The 16,519-nt window shown below is 32.2% G+C and overlaps 4 protein-coding genes across 4 annotated transcripts in view; 3 read left to right on the forward strand and 1 right to left on the reverse strand.

The window, feature by feature from the left end:
* The first annotated feature begins 580 nt into the window (after positions 1-580).
* LOC108907348 (protein hook) lies at positions 581-2,969 on the forward strand. The gene is made up of 2 exons (XM_018710991.1): positions 581-1,028; positions 1,086-2,969. The coding sequence occupies exons 1-2, from the start codon at positions 680-682 to the stop codon at positions 2,609-2,611; spliced, it is 1,875 nt and encodes a 624-aa protein (XP_018566507.1). The 5' UTR covers positions 581-679; the 3' UTR covers positions 2,612-2,969.
* Positions 2,970-3,346: 377 nt separating this feature from the next.
* LOC108907374 (WASH complex subunit 1) lies at positions 3,347-4,899 on the reverse strand. The gene is made up of 2 exons (XM_018711029.1): positions 3,674-4,899; positions 3,347-3,615 (listed from the first exon to the last, which is right to left on the reverse strand). Exons 1-2 carry the CDS (start codon positions 4,808-4,810, stop codon positions 3,430-3,432), a joined length of 1,323 nt encoding a protein of 440 aa, XP_018566545.1. The 5' UTR covers positions 4,811-4,899; the 3' UTR covers positions 3,347-3,429.
* A 1,396-nt stretch (positions 4,900-6,295) lies between these two features.
* Positions 6,296-8,644, forward strand: LOC108907390 (protein-serine O-palmitoleoyltransferase porcupine). The gene is made up of 7 exons (XM_018711053.1): positions 6,296-6,390; positions 6,447-6,601; positions 6,655-6,904; positions 6,966-7,191; positions 7,242-7,348; positions 7,399-7,628; positions 7,799-8,644. Exons 1-7 carry the CDS (start codon positions 6,356-6,358, stop codon positions 8,203-8,205), a joined length of 1,410 nt encoding a protein of 469 aa, XP_018566569.1. The 5' UTR covers positions 6,296-6,355; the 3' UTR covers positions 8,206-8,644.
* Positions 8,645-9,029: 385 nt separating this feature from the next.
* LOC108907478 (muscle calcium channel subunit alpha-1-like) overlaps positions 9,030-16,519 on the forward strand; it is a 68,643-nt gene continuing 61,153 nt past the window's right edge. Inside the window, 1 exon segment of the mRNA XM_023454842.1 lies at positions 9,030-9,197. The gene's annotated coding sequence lies outside the window, so the exon portion shown is untranslated.

The raw sequence follows: 16,519 nt of genomic DNA on the forward strand, positions 1-16,519 counted from the left end.
TCTCAACGTCATTGCAGCTTGAGACCAGTGACAAAATCGAATGTTTCTTATTGCACTACCATTGGCCCGCACATTCCAGCAATTCGGTTTATTTCGGGATTTTGAGGAAGGTTTAATACCTATACCTAGGGTAAGTGCTTGATAGATACTAGGTCCCGCTATTGGTGAAGATGTCCGGTTTGGCCTGGCTTCATAGTCGTTTAATCCTGCTAGGAAGTCATTACTACTGACGTCTTCCTCGTAATCACTTACACTTTCATATTCACTGCTGCTTTGATCGTCATCATCATCAGATTGACTTGAGGTTGATTCATCACTACTCAAACTAGAATCATCATCATCACTACTTGATAGTGACATTTCCTCAGGTGTATTTAAAAATCTGAAATAAATTTAAATACATTATATATTTTAATACCTCGAAAGTTCTATTTTATCTTATATATAATAAACATGGTATACATAGACAAAATACACATTGCCATTACCGGCTGGTATAATAGGCACATAACGAAAACATGTCTAATATTCCAAGCAGTTTGTTTTTATGTCAAGAACACAGCTGTCAAATAAACGTCACTGTAATTGAGTTGTCATAATATCCACAGATAAGTAAATGCATCATTAAAATAAATGAAAGTTTAATTAGTTTACCAGTTGAATAAATTAAGAAAAAGGAATGGATCCCAGTGAAGAAATGTGTGCGAGCCTTGCAAAATGGCTGCAAAAAATTATTCCTAACAATACCAGAAATATATCTGAAATTGGTGATGGTGTTGGGATGTTGGATGCCCTTATTCAAATTGCACCAGAACATTTTGCTAAACTCGAGACAAAAATTAAAAGAGATGTTGGGTCAAATTGGCGACTAAGGGTTAGCAATCTTAAAAAAATTGTAGAGGCAGTCGTAGAATATTATCAGGATGTGCTCTCACAGCAAATTTTAGAAATAGGGCGTCCCGATGTCAATAAAATTGGTGAAAACAGCGATCCTGTTCAACTTGCAAAACTTCTGCGTTTAATATTAGGTATGTAAAATGAAGATCACATGTTGATTATATAAATATTAATATATTTTTTTTTAGGTTGTGCAATAAACTGTGACAGAAAACAAGAATATATTACGATGATAATGGAAATGGAAGAATCAGTACAGCAGAATATAATGCAAGCGATTCAACAATTGGAAGAGGTGACAGGAGGACCTGGTAGATCAAGCTTAAGTCTCCTCATATGGGACAGTGATACAAGAGTGGTTAAGCTGGTTGGTGATTTAGAAGCAGCAAATAAAGCCAAAGAAACTCTAACACAACAAGTACAGAATTTGGAGCAACAAATTCAAGTACTAATTGAAGAAAAACAAGCATTACAAGCACAAAATCAGGATTTCTTAGAAAAAGAAGCACGCAATCCACCAGAAAATGCCAGAAGACAACTCGACCTGTTAAAAGAAGAGTTATTTAAAGCTGAAGTAATGAGAGATGATTTTAAAGCGAAACTAATGGAACAAGAAAAGCAAATGTTGACATATCAAGAAAAAATTGCTGAATTACAGATAGCTGCTAATGATTCCTCAAGATTAAAGGATGAAGTAGATGCATTGAGTGAATCCGCAGGTAAAGTTGTGGATTTGGAACTAGCTTTGGCTTCATACAAAAAACGATTAGAAAATTATCAAGACATAAAAAGAAGCTTGCAAAAATTAGAGGAGAAAAATATGGAATATTTACAAAAGAATTTAGAGTTGGAGGAAGAATTGTCAAAAAATCATAGTTGGAAAGCACAATGTGATACATATAAAAATCAAATAGCAGAACTTCAACAGAAATTAGACGAAGAGGGTCAAAAGGCCGATAAGGCTCAATTTAATTTAGAAAAATTGGAAGCAAGGGTTGTAGCGCTGCAAGGAGAAAAAGAACGTTTAATCGTCGAGAGAGATTCGTTGAGAGAAGAAAACGAAGAATTAAAACTAGGTCCGAAAAATGAAACCAGCACAGCGATGTCGCAAGAATTGACTCCTACAGAAATGAAAGAAAGATTACGATTCCTAGAGAAGGAAAATAAGTCACTGAGAAGTTCTCGTCAAGAGTTAGAAGCGAAACAGGCACAATTAGATAGTTCCTTAAATCGTATTGAAAAATTGCAACAAAAAAATCGAACTTTCCATCAAACAATTGTAAAGTTGGAAGCACAGCTGGAAGAAATTAAAAATCAAGCACAAGGTGATAATCAGGCTACTTCTAACAGCTCTGTTGTAAAGGAATATAAACAGAAAATAACGACCTTACAAGAAGCGCTCAGTACGAAAGAAAACGAATTGCAAATTGCACAAACAAAATACAACAGAAATTTAGAAAAGGCTAGAGAAGTGGCACAGCAATTTGAATCTAAAGCCAATGGAGGAATTGATATATCTTTAAGACAATCGACTATGAAAGAATTAGAAGAACGGCTCCTAACCACAGCTTTTTATAAATTAGGTTTAACTTGTCAGCGTGAAGCAATCGATGAAAGATTAGCTGCACTGAGTGCAGGTCAAGGTCAGTCATTTTTAGCAAGACAAAGGCAGCCTACACCCAGGAAACAAATACAGCGTTTTAAATCGAAATGATGAATAATTTTAATATTTTACTTTCACATTTGTTGTTTAAAAATATATGGTATCAAGTATATTAAAAAAAAAGTCTTTATATTATACGGGCTTTTATATTGGTTGCCTATTGGCTCCAAAGAATGCTTTTATTTTAAAATGAGAAAAAATCATTTTAAATTGCAAACATTAAATTTTACTTAATCTGAAATGCATTATAAATGACATTTTATAAAAAAAGTGCCTCAGAGTGTATTAAAATTCTAGTTTTATTTTACATTGTGCAATTGTTTTTCTGTATGTCTGTTTATTTATAGAATAGAAATGTTTTAAAATATTAACTATTTTTCTTTTACATGTAAAAATATTTATTTCAAGTATACACAATAAAAGTAATTTTAACCAAATACTTTTTTTTTTGTTTTTGTGATGACCTCAACGGTGTTTAATTTAGGAACCTTCAGTATTACGTTTCAGCCTTGATCAAAACATTTTGTTTTTTTTCATAAAGAGTAATAAGAAATTAACAATTTTTTTTAGTCAGTGAAATTGTAGTTTTACTTTCATAGTAAAATATACACACAATTCCATAAGTTGCTAAGTAGATATGATAACAACACCTTAAAATGCAGTACATTTTTAAAATCTGAATATATCAGTGATGACTAATAATACAGGAAAAATTACATCAATAACATATTTCTACTTTAGCATATAGCAGTTCTTTTTGGAGGGGAATAAATAAACACATTTTTCATTAAACAGCAATTAATATTTATTGTAAAAATTATTTAACAATTAATAATATAAAATATATATTTTGAGTATATAACACTTTTCTATTCCCAGTCTTCATCATTAGAGTTAGAATCAATATCGGTTTTTGGTTCGGGGGGTGGAATCATAGCAGATATTTTTCCCAATGTTGAATCTGGATCTACGGAATTTTCTTGCTTCTTCGCCCCAGAAATACCTTTTCTTCTCATAGATAATTTTAAATGAAGGTCTGCCATTAAATCTCCACCCTAAAGTACATATTTTATAAACCGATTATACCATTAACAGTAAAAAAAATATTCTTACCGGAGGCTTACTAACTTCTTTAGGAGGTTCTTTAACAGAACGCAGTTTTGCCTTCTTTGAACCGCCTGCCTTCCTTATAGCTTCCATAAGACTAGACCTAACATCGTTCGGAGGTGGAATATCAATTTTTGGCAGCAGCTGTGTTGGTGCTTCTTGTTTCACTTCCGGTGGTTTTGGTAAGTCTTCTTTAATTTCTTCTGGGACAGGTGGTATGTGATTCTGTTCTGCTGGTGGAGGCTTTGGAAGTTCAGTAACGGGTGGTAGAGGAGGGGGTAAACTTATGTTTGGATGGTCAGCTTCTTTCACGTCGGGTTCACTTTGCTCTATCACCGGTAAGTCAACATTTTCTATTATATTTGGTGTAACAACAGCAGATGGTGCAATTCCAGGGCCAACTTCACTATCGTAATGTAAGTCGTCGGCTATACCTGGTAAATCTGGTAGATCAAGTGGTACGTCTAAAGCGGGCACTTCTCCTATCTGTGGCGTATAGAAATAATTTTGTGTGGTGGATTTGGTTAAAGTCGACCTCTCACTAATGGAATGTGGTGCTGGACCTATATCGGATATATCGTTTTCATCCTCTTCTCTTACATTCCTGGGCCCCTTTAAAGCATCCGCTATAACGAAATTCCTATATAAATTTTTCCCAGAATTATACAATAACAAATTGTTAACACAATGAACGTCTTGCGGTATATCACCCAAGCCTTCTAATTTTTCTTGTTTATTATCAGACGATACATTAACGTGATAAAACTGTAGTTTATCTAGCGGTTCGTATGAGGAAGGCAAATTTTTGGATTTCACTTTGTGTCGTTTTAGTTCTAAAGGCGGAGCATCACTGAATGTAGATACATATTCCCTATAGGTTTCACCTGCAGGATATCTACTGCTTGAAAATACCTGTGTGGCCTTTTTTGCACCTTTAAGTTTATTTATTTTTTTATTCACTGCATCCACTCGTTGTGATATGTCTGTCAATTTATTTTTGTTGCTATCTAACCTTTTTTCTACTATACCAAATATACTCTCAGTTACATTTGTCAAGTGGTTTAATACTTCTGCTATCTGGATAATAGTTTCGTGTTTATTTAAATTTTGGGGAATAAGCGGTACAGAATAATTTGAGTTCATTATTGCACTTTGTATAAAAAAAATATATATATTTACAAAACTTTCATTATTTATAGGTTAGGATACATAATACAACAGTGAGTTCAAACTTCAAACCGAACTGAATCGAAATCTGTAATAAATAAGTATGCTTCTACGTTTGATGTTCAGAAAAGAGTAAGATCTAAATAGAGAAATATGGAGTAAGATGAATTTTAATGCGTTTTGTTCAACAAACGCACTAGCTTTAAGTACAATTTTCCTTATTAAAATGATACACCATATAACTATTAGTATATAATTAATTCAATTCAATGAAGACAATTCAAACTTAAAATATTTATTGAAAAAAATTACTTATTTAACAAGGGGGGGTTTTCCAATTTTTTAACTGCATTTAACTGACAGACAATACAGACATTACAGACATAAACAATGCACAGTAAATAGCTAAAATCTGTTAAAAAATAATATCTATTTAAATATTATAAATAGCACAAAACTCATTAGAAATTTGAGATATTGGTATTATAAGATTTATAAATTAAAAAAGTTATTTTAGCAAACCTGGTCAAACTCTTAAAATGTTAATTAAGTTCCTAATTATAAAAAATTCAAATAATCTGGTTTTAATTGCTATTTTAAATATATAAATTAGTATGTTTTGCAAACGAAAAATCGTCTAATTTGTGAGAAATCGTCAATCTGACAAGCTGGTTGGATTAATCGAGTGCTACCTAAAAAAATCGATGGACAAAATCATTAACAATTGAATTTAGCGATTTTCCTATTATTTCGCATGCGCATAAAAAAAATCAAATTGAAATAAGAAAAAAGTCACGGATTTACATGAATTGTTTCACAAAAAGTATTAAGAATATACAAATTTTTAAAACATTTCCATTTTCTTTACAGTTGAAAGAAATAACCCCATTAAAAAGTTCCAATGGCGTATACAAACTCTTTGTAAACTGAAACGAAAATTGGGGGCTTGGTCTCTCCCAGGTCCCTGGCCCTTCCCTGGTATGCGTTCGTAGAGAAGACTAATTTTTATATACGTGTCTGGTTTTTCGGAGTGTAAAAAAATAATAGATATTCTTCAAATTTGGTATATAACAGTATTGAGGAACGTAGAATAACCCTAAATGCTATTTTTTGAATAAAAAAAATTCCAACACGTTTTCCTGAAAAATGCTCCAATAGTAAACCTAGCAGGCCGTGGCAATGACAATTGAGAAACCAATAGTTACCCAATGATTACCCTTTAAGGTCCTACCCATAAAAAATAGTTTTACTTGATTCTGTCAGCCTATTTGTTTTTATACAGGAGGTGTTAACACGAAAAACCAGACACACTGTGGGGACAAATCAACAAACATAACGTACAATGCAGGTTTCTGAATGCCCTCTTTTAATTTAATTCCATCTCGGAAGCCCGGGCATCCGGGAGGTGCCCGGTTGGTTGCTATGCAACAGCCTAACCTAAAGATTGTAGTTTAAAAATAGTTTGTTATTTAAATATATTTAATGTATTTGTAATGTTTGCAACAATAATTCAGTATAAATATGCCTTCAGTACCTGACACTTTCGATACTGAAGAGTAAACGATTTCGAGATGTAAAATTCTTACTTTCCATAACATATATTTTATTTTAGGTCTCTTGATTATGTTTATGCAAGTAACGAATTTTACCAAGAAACATTTTTTGACGTATGGGTAAATTGTGTTGTTCCTTCCGGATTAAGTATATTTTATATAGTATACAAAGTGATTTTGGTTAATTTATGTTTTAGTGTCATAGTATCAACAGGTAGTTTGTGAGTAATATCTTGGGTATATATTTATATTTTTAAATTCCTACAGGTAGAGTGCCCCAAACAGTATTCCACATTTTATCAGGGTTCAGTGGTTTACTTTTAATCAGCAGTCTTGAATCGACAAAAGGAAAACTTTTAATATTTATATTCTTCACACAGTCATACTTTCTTTTACATTTGGGACGTGCGATACAAAACAAATATGATCCCGTACAAAAACAAGATATTAACAAGGTTCGATACTTAGGCAATTCAAATATAATTAAATACATTTTGATTACTACACTGGTTTTATGGTAGGTTTGACTACCTTTTAAACTAAACTACCACAAATTTAACATCTCCTAAATGTTACAGTGAATATTATTTGCTGGAACCTTCAACATGGCTCGAAATACGCGGAATTGTCATGGTATTTACTATGAAACTGATTTCACTGGTTGACGACATGGATAAAGGCGTAACAAGCTTCCCGAAATTTTCCCGATACTTTGGTTATATTTTTTGTGGCGCCAACATTATGTTTGGACCTTGGATATCATTTCAAGACTATAATGTTATGTACCACCACCCCACTAGAAAGGTAACATAATTTAATTGCGATTCTCCTTCCTTTAACGGAATTTATTTTAGAATAAATGGTGGATATATGGGGTACTGAGGGCTTTGGTTATATCCGTATTTTTTTTGATGGTTTCGAATTGCTGGACAAGTTATTTTATCACTGACGACTCAAACAGGTGAATTTTATTTCAAAACTGTTTTTAGGATGTTGAATAATCTTTTTCAGATGGCTAATCGGATATAAGGAAGCGTTATCGTTCAGGACAAGTCATTACTTTATATGTTATTTATCTGAAGCTTCTATGCTAGCCGCTGGTTATAAAAATTATAAAATTTGGTACGAAAAGAATGAATGGCGATTTTTCATAACTGACCCCTTCAGAATTGAAGTGCCGAATGCACTGGCAACTGTCGTTACCAATTGGAATAGGCCTATGCACGAATTCTTAAAAAGATGTAAGTACCTAATATCAAACTAGTTCAGAAATACCCACAAAAAATTAAGCAGAAAATTAAACCACTACAACTGTAATGTCCAAATTTTACGATCCTTTCAGGTAAAATTTGATTTAGAAAGAGACAAGCAAATATTTAAATTTTTCAAAATAATTTCTGTTAATTTGCAGATATTTACAAGTCTTGGTTACCTTTGGGAAAATTCTACGGGATTTTAGCGACCTTTTTCATGTCTTCATTTTTACATGGTTTCGAGATTAAAGTCTCGGTGATACTGATAACAATCGGTATTTTTTCCTATCTTCAGCTTGCCGTAAGGGATCACCTTGCACAAGTTTTCGACTGCTGTATAAGGGTATACCCGTGTAAAGAAAACTGCACACATAAGTATAAAAGAAGCAGTATAACATGCAGAATAAGCTTACTCGTATTTTCAATTTCTACAGTATTGCATTTAATATATTTAGGTGTTTTAATGGATTCTTCTACACACGAAATCGGTATATATGAAAAATGGAACAATTTGTACTTTGTCAGTTTCTGGTTAATGATTGTGAATATATTAATTATCATATGAGATTAAACATATCATTTACATATTCAAAAACGTGTAGGCTAGGACTGGGAACAATGTAAATGCATGGGTCCAAGCTGTTTTTAAAATAAATTTGTACAAGTTTCATTAGAAACAGTTTAAAAACTATAATTATATTAATGTTTAAAGGGAATTTTATAACTTAATTGCCCTGATCGACTAAATATTTAGCTAAAGTTCCTATTCCAAGCACTACATCTTAATTTGTAATAATAAGATTTGATAATATTAGTATAAGTGTTTGTATCGTTCATTATATATTTGTAAACAATTTTGTACGTGTAGGCAGCAATAATACGAAGAGCATTTATTTGTGCTGATGTATATATAATGTATTCTTTCCCATGTGATAGATTTATAATTTTTCAGTATTATTTTTCTCTCTTTTTATTGATAAGGGCTAATATACTCAATTTTTTTATCCATGTATATAATATACTAAGATTGTATTTATTTTTTACTTAACGCATTAAAACTTTAAACTCAGCTGATTGATTTATTTACACCTACAATTTACTCAAAGCAGTAGTAGTCTAAAACAAAAAAAATCCATAACCAAACCATAAAAAAATATCCAAAGGGGTCAATTAAAACGGTGTTGCGGCTGAGGCAATAAACGTATCGTCGTGGCATCTATTTATGCAACCAACTTTTTCGGAGCGCAACGCGTAAGATCTATATCGCACGTTTAATAATAAATTCATACAAAACCAGCAGAACACCCTGTTCGGAACATGTTGGACCCTTCCAATATATTTTGGTCGTATGCCTATGCTGAATTAACAGGTCAAATTGTGGCTCTCTTCGTTACTGTCGAACGATTGTAGAACACGTATTTAATTGGAACTTAAAAAAAAACGTGTCGTAAATGCCGTAAAGTATTACCAGTGCTCAAATCGAATTTTCGGGATGTTTAATAAATGAATGTGGTGCTTAATCATTAATTTAAACATGTGCACTTTGCTTCAAACGTGGTAAGGCTTGCGCGGCTTTTATAGATGTTCTATTAATTTCACTAACAATGTGCTAATAATACGTGTGTTTTAGTATTTGTGTTGTACTGATATCCTTTTAATAAATCGAAAGCACTGCTCCGTTGTTTTATTGTTTGTAAAGCTGTTTGCATGCGAAACTACACTGCTTTCAACAGTCGATTCGGATCAAACTTAAAGTAAAACTTAGTCACCTTAATGTAATTGGCATACGTCACACAAACGTGAACCATGAAATTTTCTTTCCGAAGGACAATACGCTTTGAAGTAAAAAGGCAAACGTGCTAATTTTTCGAATGCGGCAACTTATAAGAACGAACGGTAGAATTCAAAATTCGAAAATATTATAATGATAGCAATTTAATTCACGAGTGTCATTAAAATAAAGTTAAAATTAAATTACTTTCATGTGCTGGTAAGCAGATGATTTTAAACTATGTTTTGAGGAGGGGATATTTTGTATTATTTATACGTTTTTTTTAAAAATTATTCGAAAATACCACACTACTAGGACTAGGAGAGGAATAAATCTTAAAAGCTTTATTTGTTAGTCTACCCCACAGCAGCCAATTTTAGCCATAATAATACAAAATTTATATTGTTTATTATTATAACTTGCAAAATATAAAATATAGATAGATGGAGATTCTAAAAGGAGGTAAGTTTTTATATTTCATATTAACAGCACTATATTACTTATTCTTCTAATGGAAAATGAAAAGCATATTTAGTTCGAATTTATTTACTTTGTACATGGTGTGTATTATTGATGATCATAGAAAAACATCCGCTTTGCCTTAACTTTACACACTTTGTGACGGATCTACTAAAAATAAAACATGGCTATGGACTTCGAGAATTAATCTTCGACATGTTTAATCACCGGGAAACACGCTGCTAGTTGTAGACACTGAAATTTTACGAAATTTTTCTTTAAAAATCAGTATTTACATACTTTGTTTCGAAGAAAATTCAAACAGAATTTACTATGCAACAAATATCAAAGTATTTTTATATTTCTGCTATATGTATGGTATTCGAAAATGATGAAAGAATATTGACGCATATGAACAGTTATGATAAAAGGTTTATTATTGGAAAAATTCAACGTTTCGCTAGCGAAAGAATTAAACCATTTTTATAGGATCATTAACTTTCGTACGCAAACAAGAACGATGCCGCTCTAATTGCAATCATAATTATTTAAGTCTGTTTTCTGATGCTTGTGTTAATCGTCATATAAAACAAATATAGCTAGCTTAATATTTATCCTTTTTCCGCGAATACCGGGTCATTATGACTAGTTCAAATATAAAAATAAAATTTATTTACAAAGCGATTTCCCTGGCATCGAACTAAACATACTCTAACAAATAAATAACTTTTAAATCTCTCTTAAATCTGTAATATTGAATTATAATTAAACTTCATCATTATTACTTGGTTCATTATCCAGTTTCATTTAAATGAAAAAGTTTATTTGAAATAAACTTACGTTACGGATATTATAAATAAATTAGAGATTAACCTCTCTTTTTAGTTTAATTTATTTAAATTCTTATCAACGAGAAACGTAAATCAGATTTTGGATCCTCACTCGGATCTTTATCTATAAATAACTGTTCCCTAACACCTTTACTGTCGCTTTTTTGGGACTTACGCGCGTAGAAAATTTATTGGGGATTTATCAGCAATATTTTTCCAAAGCCGTTCGGTTTAATATTGCTCGTCACAGCAGACAAACTCCAATTCTTGTTGATTGGCACGAGTACGTTTCCCTTATTGTGGATTTAAGTTGATTTGAAATATTCCAAAAGGACAGTCTCGACCATAGCGGTCTTTTTTTCACTTGACTGAATCCGTTTGATCGGAATTGTCCTCTGATGATTTTCCTTTTGAACAGGGGCTGGGATGAAAAGTAAACGAAAAATAATTTCACACTTTTTGAACACCGATATTTGTGTCAATATTTTCAATTTGGTAAATATCCAATTAAATAAAGGCAACAAAGTAGAAGAGGAGAAAATATATATTTCGGTCCACGCGCCAATTTTTAGAACATCCATCGTTGGTTTGTGTAAATAATGCCCCCAAAAACATGCTTAATCTTGTTAAAGGCTCAAAATGTTAAGTGATTATTACATTACATTTTTTATAGAATTTGCATGAGGGAAACAAGCTCTTCTCTTTAAAATTCGTGTTTATAATTCAAAAGTTAAACGAGTTTTTTAAGTAGACTGCAAATGTGGTGAAAATTTATTTTATCAAGTTAAATTACAAGTGAGAAGTTTTAATAGAACGGCAGTGACAGTGAAAATAATACTTGCAAATAGATATACGGGGTGTACGAGCCATTTACGAATTGATTAACAGTGAAAATTTCATCGTTCCCAAAATTAAATAATTATTAATTAATATACCTAATTAATAAAAATCGAAACATTTTTTGGAGAATAGGATGCTAGTGCCTATCAAAGAGTTGTACAAATACATTTATAGGAAGAAAAAATATTTAACATTAAACATGTCCGGAAACGCGAACAGTCAACGAAGCATGTTGAGTAGAACATCATCAACCATTACTGTGCATGCAGAGCGTGAAAAGTGTTATATAGACAGTAACATCGATATAAGACTAGATATAAATCCTTCATTTTCTTTAGCTTCAGTAATTTTAATAATGAAGAACGAGACCGTTTTTAAGGGATGATTTCTGGACCAAAATGGAGAACTTTTGCGATGAAAAAATTTCGTACGAAATTGGCGAAGTGAGTTGCTCATACATTTGCAAAAAAATTACATAATTAACCAACTAATAGATAGGTGTTTTATTCATTTTTCAAAATAAAGTTTTCCTCATAGCGATATATGTTTAAATTTTAATTTGATATTCCCCACATAACTTAGCCCGACAACAACAAAATTATGTTATGGCCAATAAATTTTATTCCAATTAAATATTTTTCTCAGTGTAATATCTAAAAAGGGTCAATTTGCACTTTTTCACTGACGAATTATACTTTTTCTTGCATATACATTAAAAAAATTAAAAATTTAAATAGGCTATTCGAAAGGGTGTAAAATAACATCGGTACATTAGGAATAAAAGTTGCCTCTTAGAAAACATCTATAAATCGAAACACTAATTACGATTCGTGAAAATATTACAAATTATAACTAGAGTCATTGACCTACTTGATATGTACATACGATTTGTAGCGAATTTGTGTATAAAGGTTATATTTCTTCCAACACTAATTGCCGATTTTCTTATTTACAAATGTTTCTAATTATTTGAATTGTACGTTATGCGGCCTTTTATATTTCTGGCGCAGCGTTAGCGACATGTACGTAAGTACAAATAATATGGATGCATACAAATCAGAAGTGGGATAATAACGAATTGAATTGAATTGTTTCTTGTTGCACACTTTATTAAAGAATTACGTATCTGTTAGCTTTTAAGTCTTCTTTGAGGGTAGTATTGCGATGTCTACATCGAAATTTCTAGAAAAACATATTTTAAGAAGTGTTTGTCGTGGTGATTGTAATTATACTCGGTGCGCTGTTGGTGGACCGGGGCAGGCGTCGGGTTGGAGCGGAAACGTTCAGTGTGCCCGCTGGAAACGTCCTGGAAAGGGTAATGACGGCTAGCGTTTAGAGACCGGGAGAAAAACAAAACTTTATTCACTGCAGTGCAGTGGAATCCCGAATCCTGTGGAAAACGGATTTTGGCGGTTAGTTGATACAACGCACGCTGGATGGCGTTCCACAATAGACATCCAGACGCCGGCATATCCAGCTTAGAGTTTGTTAGCCGGCGATGAATAACGGGGTGAGGTTGTAAGAAAAACACCGCGACACGAAATTTAAATAACCATGTTTAAGTGACTAAGTTTCCATGTGTTAAAAACCCGGCCGCGCTCGCCCAGCATCCGCAATGCAAGTGAAAAAATGAAAAGAGAGTATGGTTTAACCGTCATCCCCCCAATTAAACCACCGATTCCGATTTGTTATGGATCCGGCACTTTACTGTCCTGGTAAGAGACCCGCTTCGCACGACTGGTATGTTACACCGTGCATTTAGCTCCACGCCCACCCATAGTTTCGCTACAGCATTATTCCACATCAGCGCCAAAACCGGTTGTCAACAGAAACGCTTAGGAGGCGCGACTATCAAAACTTCTTCGGTGGTTGCTCAAATTAACTGCAAGCGACACCCTTCACCGACCTGCGGTGTCACCGGCCCGTCTATGTGTGATTGATCATAATATTTAGGCCAAATCGCAATCTTTAAACCACGCCCAACTTCGATCGATATTTTGGCCATGTAGGTTACTATACCTTTGAAGATACAGAGTATCCATCCGTGAGCCTGCAGCCCGTTCACAACAAAGGGATTACCTTTAATTCACAAAGCTTTATGCAACAGTAATCGTTATTTTCCCTCCACGATTACTGCCCAACTAATGCCGGTCCTTTCGACTTGATTCGTTTCACGCGATGCGTTTCCCTTGAACTATCTGCCTTTTAAAACGGTACAAATTCATCTGAAGGGCAATAACATTACGTGTACAGCGCAATTTTGTTCTTTTAAAAAAGGTTGGTCTAAATCGCACAACAAATTTAATTCAGCTGCAGATTTATCAAAGAGTGAAGTTTAATTGGTTTCCCAAGTACATACTCGGTTGTCCGTTAAACTGAGAACTGTAGTTAAAAATCGAAATTTTTCTCTGGTGCATTTTAGCTTTTACGACAAGTATAATTTTTTACAGTAAATAAATTGAGGCTTCATTAATTTACACAATACTTCTACCGATCAAAAAAATATGACAAAAACAAAAGGCTCTGAGCCCTCTATACACTTTAGATGAAAAAAAAATTAGCCCATTCGGTCACTCTAAAAAACTCCTCCCTCCATGTCAAATTTCATTTAAATGTCTAAAGGCGACGGAGATATCTGAAGAAAACCATTTTAAAAGTAAACAAAATTGTACTAAGGTCACTTGATCTAAATCGATTTATTGAGGAGGACACCCCTTATACTTTTGTCTTTGAATATTTTAGTTCATTCTCTATACAGGGTGTTTTTTCGCGACAAATAGTGTAAATTATATAGATAATTGCATAAATCAAATGTATGATATTCAACTGAAAAAATAAAGTTTTAATATATTAACTGATTAATGTACTATAATATATTTATACTTAAGAGTGCTTTAGCCCTGATCCCATTTTATACACCGATAATCCTAAACTGGTGTAAATTTTATGTAATCAAGACAACAACCAAAGTTATAATTTAATATTATTTAAGTAAACCGTTAAGTAATAGGTTAGGTTAGACAAATATATGTATTTTATTGACGGGCATATTTTAAATGATCTAAAAATAATCATATTTCTATCATAGATATACAGTTCCAGGTGTTTAATAAACGTTATTTAGCTATCCCTGTGTTTCTTCCGAAATAAAAAACAAATGAAGCTCAAATATTGTTTAGTAAACAGAGCCTGCAATTTTGGAAACTGTAACTTCCGCAAAATGGTATAAGCCATAAGGTTGCTACGATTTTCCAGAATCAAAACATAAAAATTATATTAGCGATTTTTTTATGCGCGTTCTAATAACTTTTTTATAAAGATCTACTTACTTTTAAATTTGTAGGAAAATAAAATTTAAAAACAATTCCTAGTATGTCTTCATTTATTTATTTCACTCCATAATTTTACTAATGTATATTAAATGAATTTTTTTTCTAAATTTACGTCGAAAAAAGAGCAAATTAACAGGAACGATTCGCAGTAATTAATTTTTAATAATGGAAAAAATGGGAAAAATACAATTCTTTAAAATTGGCTCTTAAAAAAACGTAGTAAAAATATTTGGGCTTCATTTGTTTCATACTTATTATACTAATAATTTGTATACCTATAAAAGGCGACACCCTGTATAATTTCTAGTTTTTTGTCCACCCATAAGTAGAAAAAACTCGTTTTCAAATGAGACCTGTTTACTTCGATGGGTTTAGTTATTTTACAGCAATAAACAGTTTTTAAAGTAAAAGATGTAATTTATTTTCAATTAATTCTTAATTTAGCTAAATTCCAGTGCGTATGGGTAAATATTATTACATTTTTTAATCAAAATAAACACGAAAAACTTCAATTTTATTATACTAAATTATTCGCCAAGTTATTCACTGTTTTATAATTTTCTGATTTCCACAATAATCAAGTGAATAGTTTTAAAGGAACATATTAAGTAAATGACACATTTTGTGTGCTTGGAATGATATTATAAATGAGTCAACGTGAAAATGATAAATAGTTTAAAAATTAATCTTTGACTAACGTTGTTAACAAAAATTAGGTAACTATTTCTAGATCTGACTAAAACTTTTAAACACAGTTTCGAGTATGATGAATATTAAAGAAATTTAGTAAGCGACCTTTTCGGTTTTCATCTAGGGGTAATATTATGTCAAAATGTTTTATCAAAGCGCGTGCTTAACGCAACTTGAGACAATTTTTGACGCGTTTGAAATATTATTAATGCTTGGGGATTATACGACAAAACATATTAAAGCTGACGGTTAGCCGGAGATTTTCCTTAGCACTTTGTCTTACAGATTGTTCATTAAACGAAGTTGATACAAACTTTCTTAGAAGCGTAAAAAATAAATGGAAAAGTTGGCAGAATTTAGAAAGAGTTAATTGTTAAGTTTGCTTTCAAAAGGGAGCCTAAAATGTAGATGCAAAAGATATTCAAAACATCGCTGAAATATTCAGTTCATTTCATTTCCATTTCAATTTATTTCCTGCCCGCCTTATAGCGTTTTCCTTTTTTATTACGGTGCACAGTACACCACTTTAACATAAAGTAAATGTTCAATTCCAATATTCTGAAAATCCTTCAGTAGAACAGATGTTTGCTTTTATACTTTAAACGAAATTCAATCCCGCTACTGGGACTCTATCTTGCAATGCAGTTAAATTGCAATTTAACCCCTAAAAATCCGGGGTATTTCCCATCTTACGATCTGCTAAGTCTACAAAAAATATCTAGGCTTTCATTTTCAAAACGTCGCCAAGAACAGGCACGGAAAGTTAAGTATTATAAGTTATAAAAGATAGCGCCTTTATATTGCTTTGTATGGCAGGCTAGAGCACGAGTGAAAAAGAAGTAAATTCCGAGGAAAAATGTAATTAAATATGATTTATGTGTTAATATTGTAAGGTTATGCTTTTAATATATTTTGAGTCGGATTATTTAGTCAGTGAACACCGACCTGCACTGAATA

Source organism: Anoplophora glabripennis, unplaced genomic scaffold (genome assembly GCF_000390285.2).
Source record: "Anoplophora glabripennis isolate ALB-LARVAE unplaced genomic scaffold, Agla_2.0 scaffold5, whole genome shotgun sequence".
NCBI classification, from domain to species: Eukaryota; Metazoa; Arthropoda; class Insecta; order Coleoptera; family Cerambycidae; genus Anoplophora; species Anoplophora glabripennis.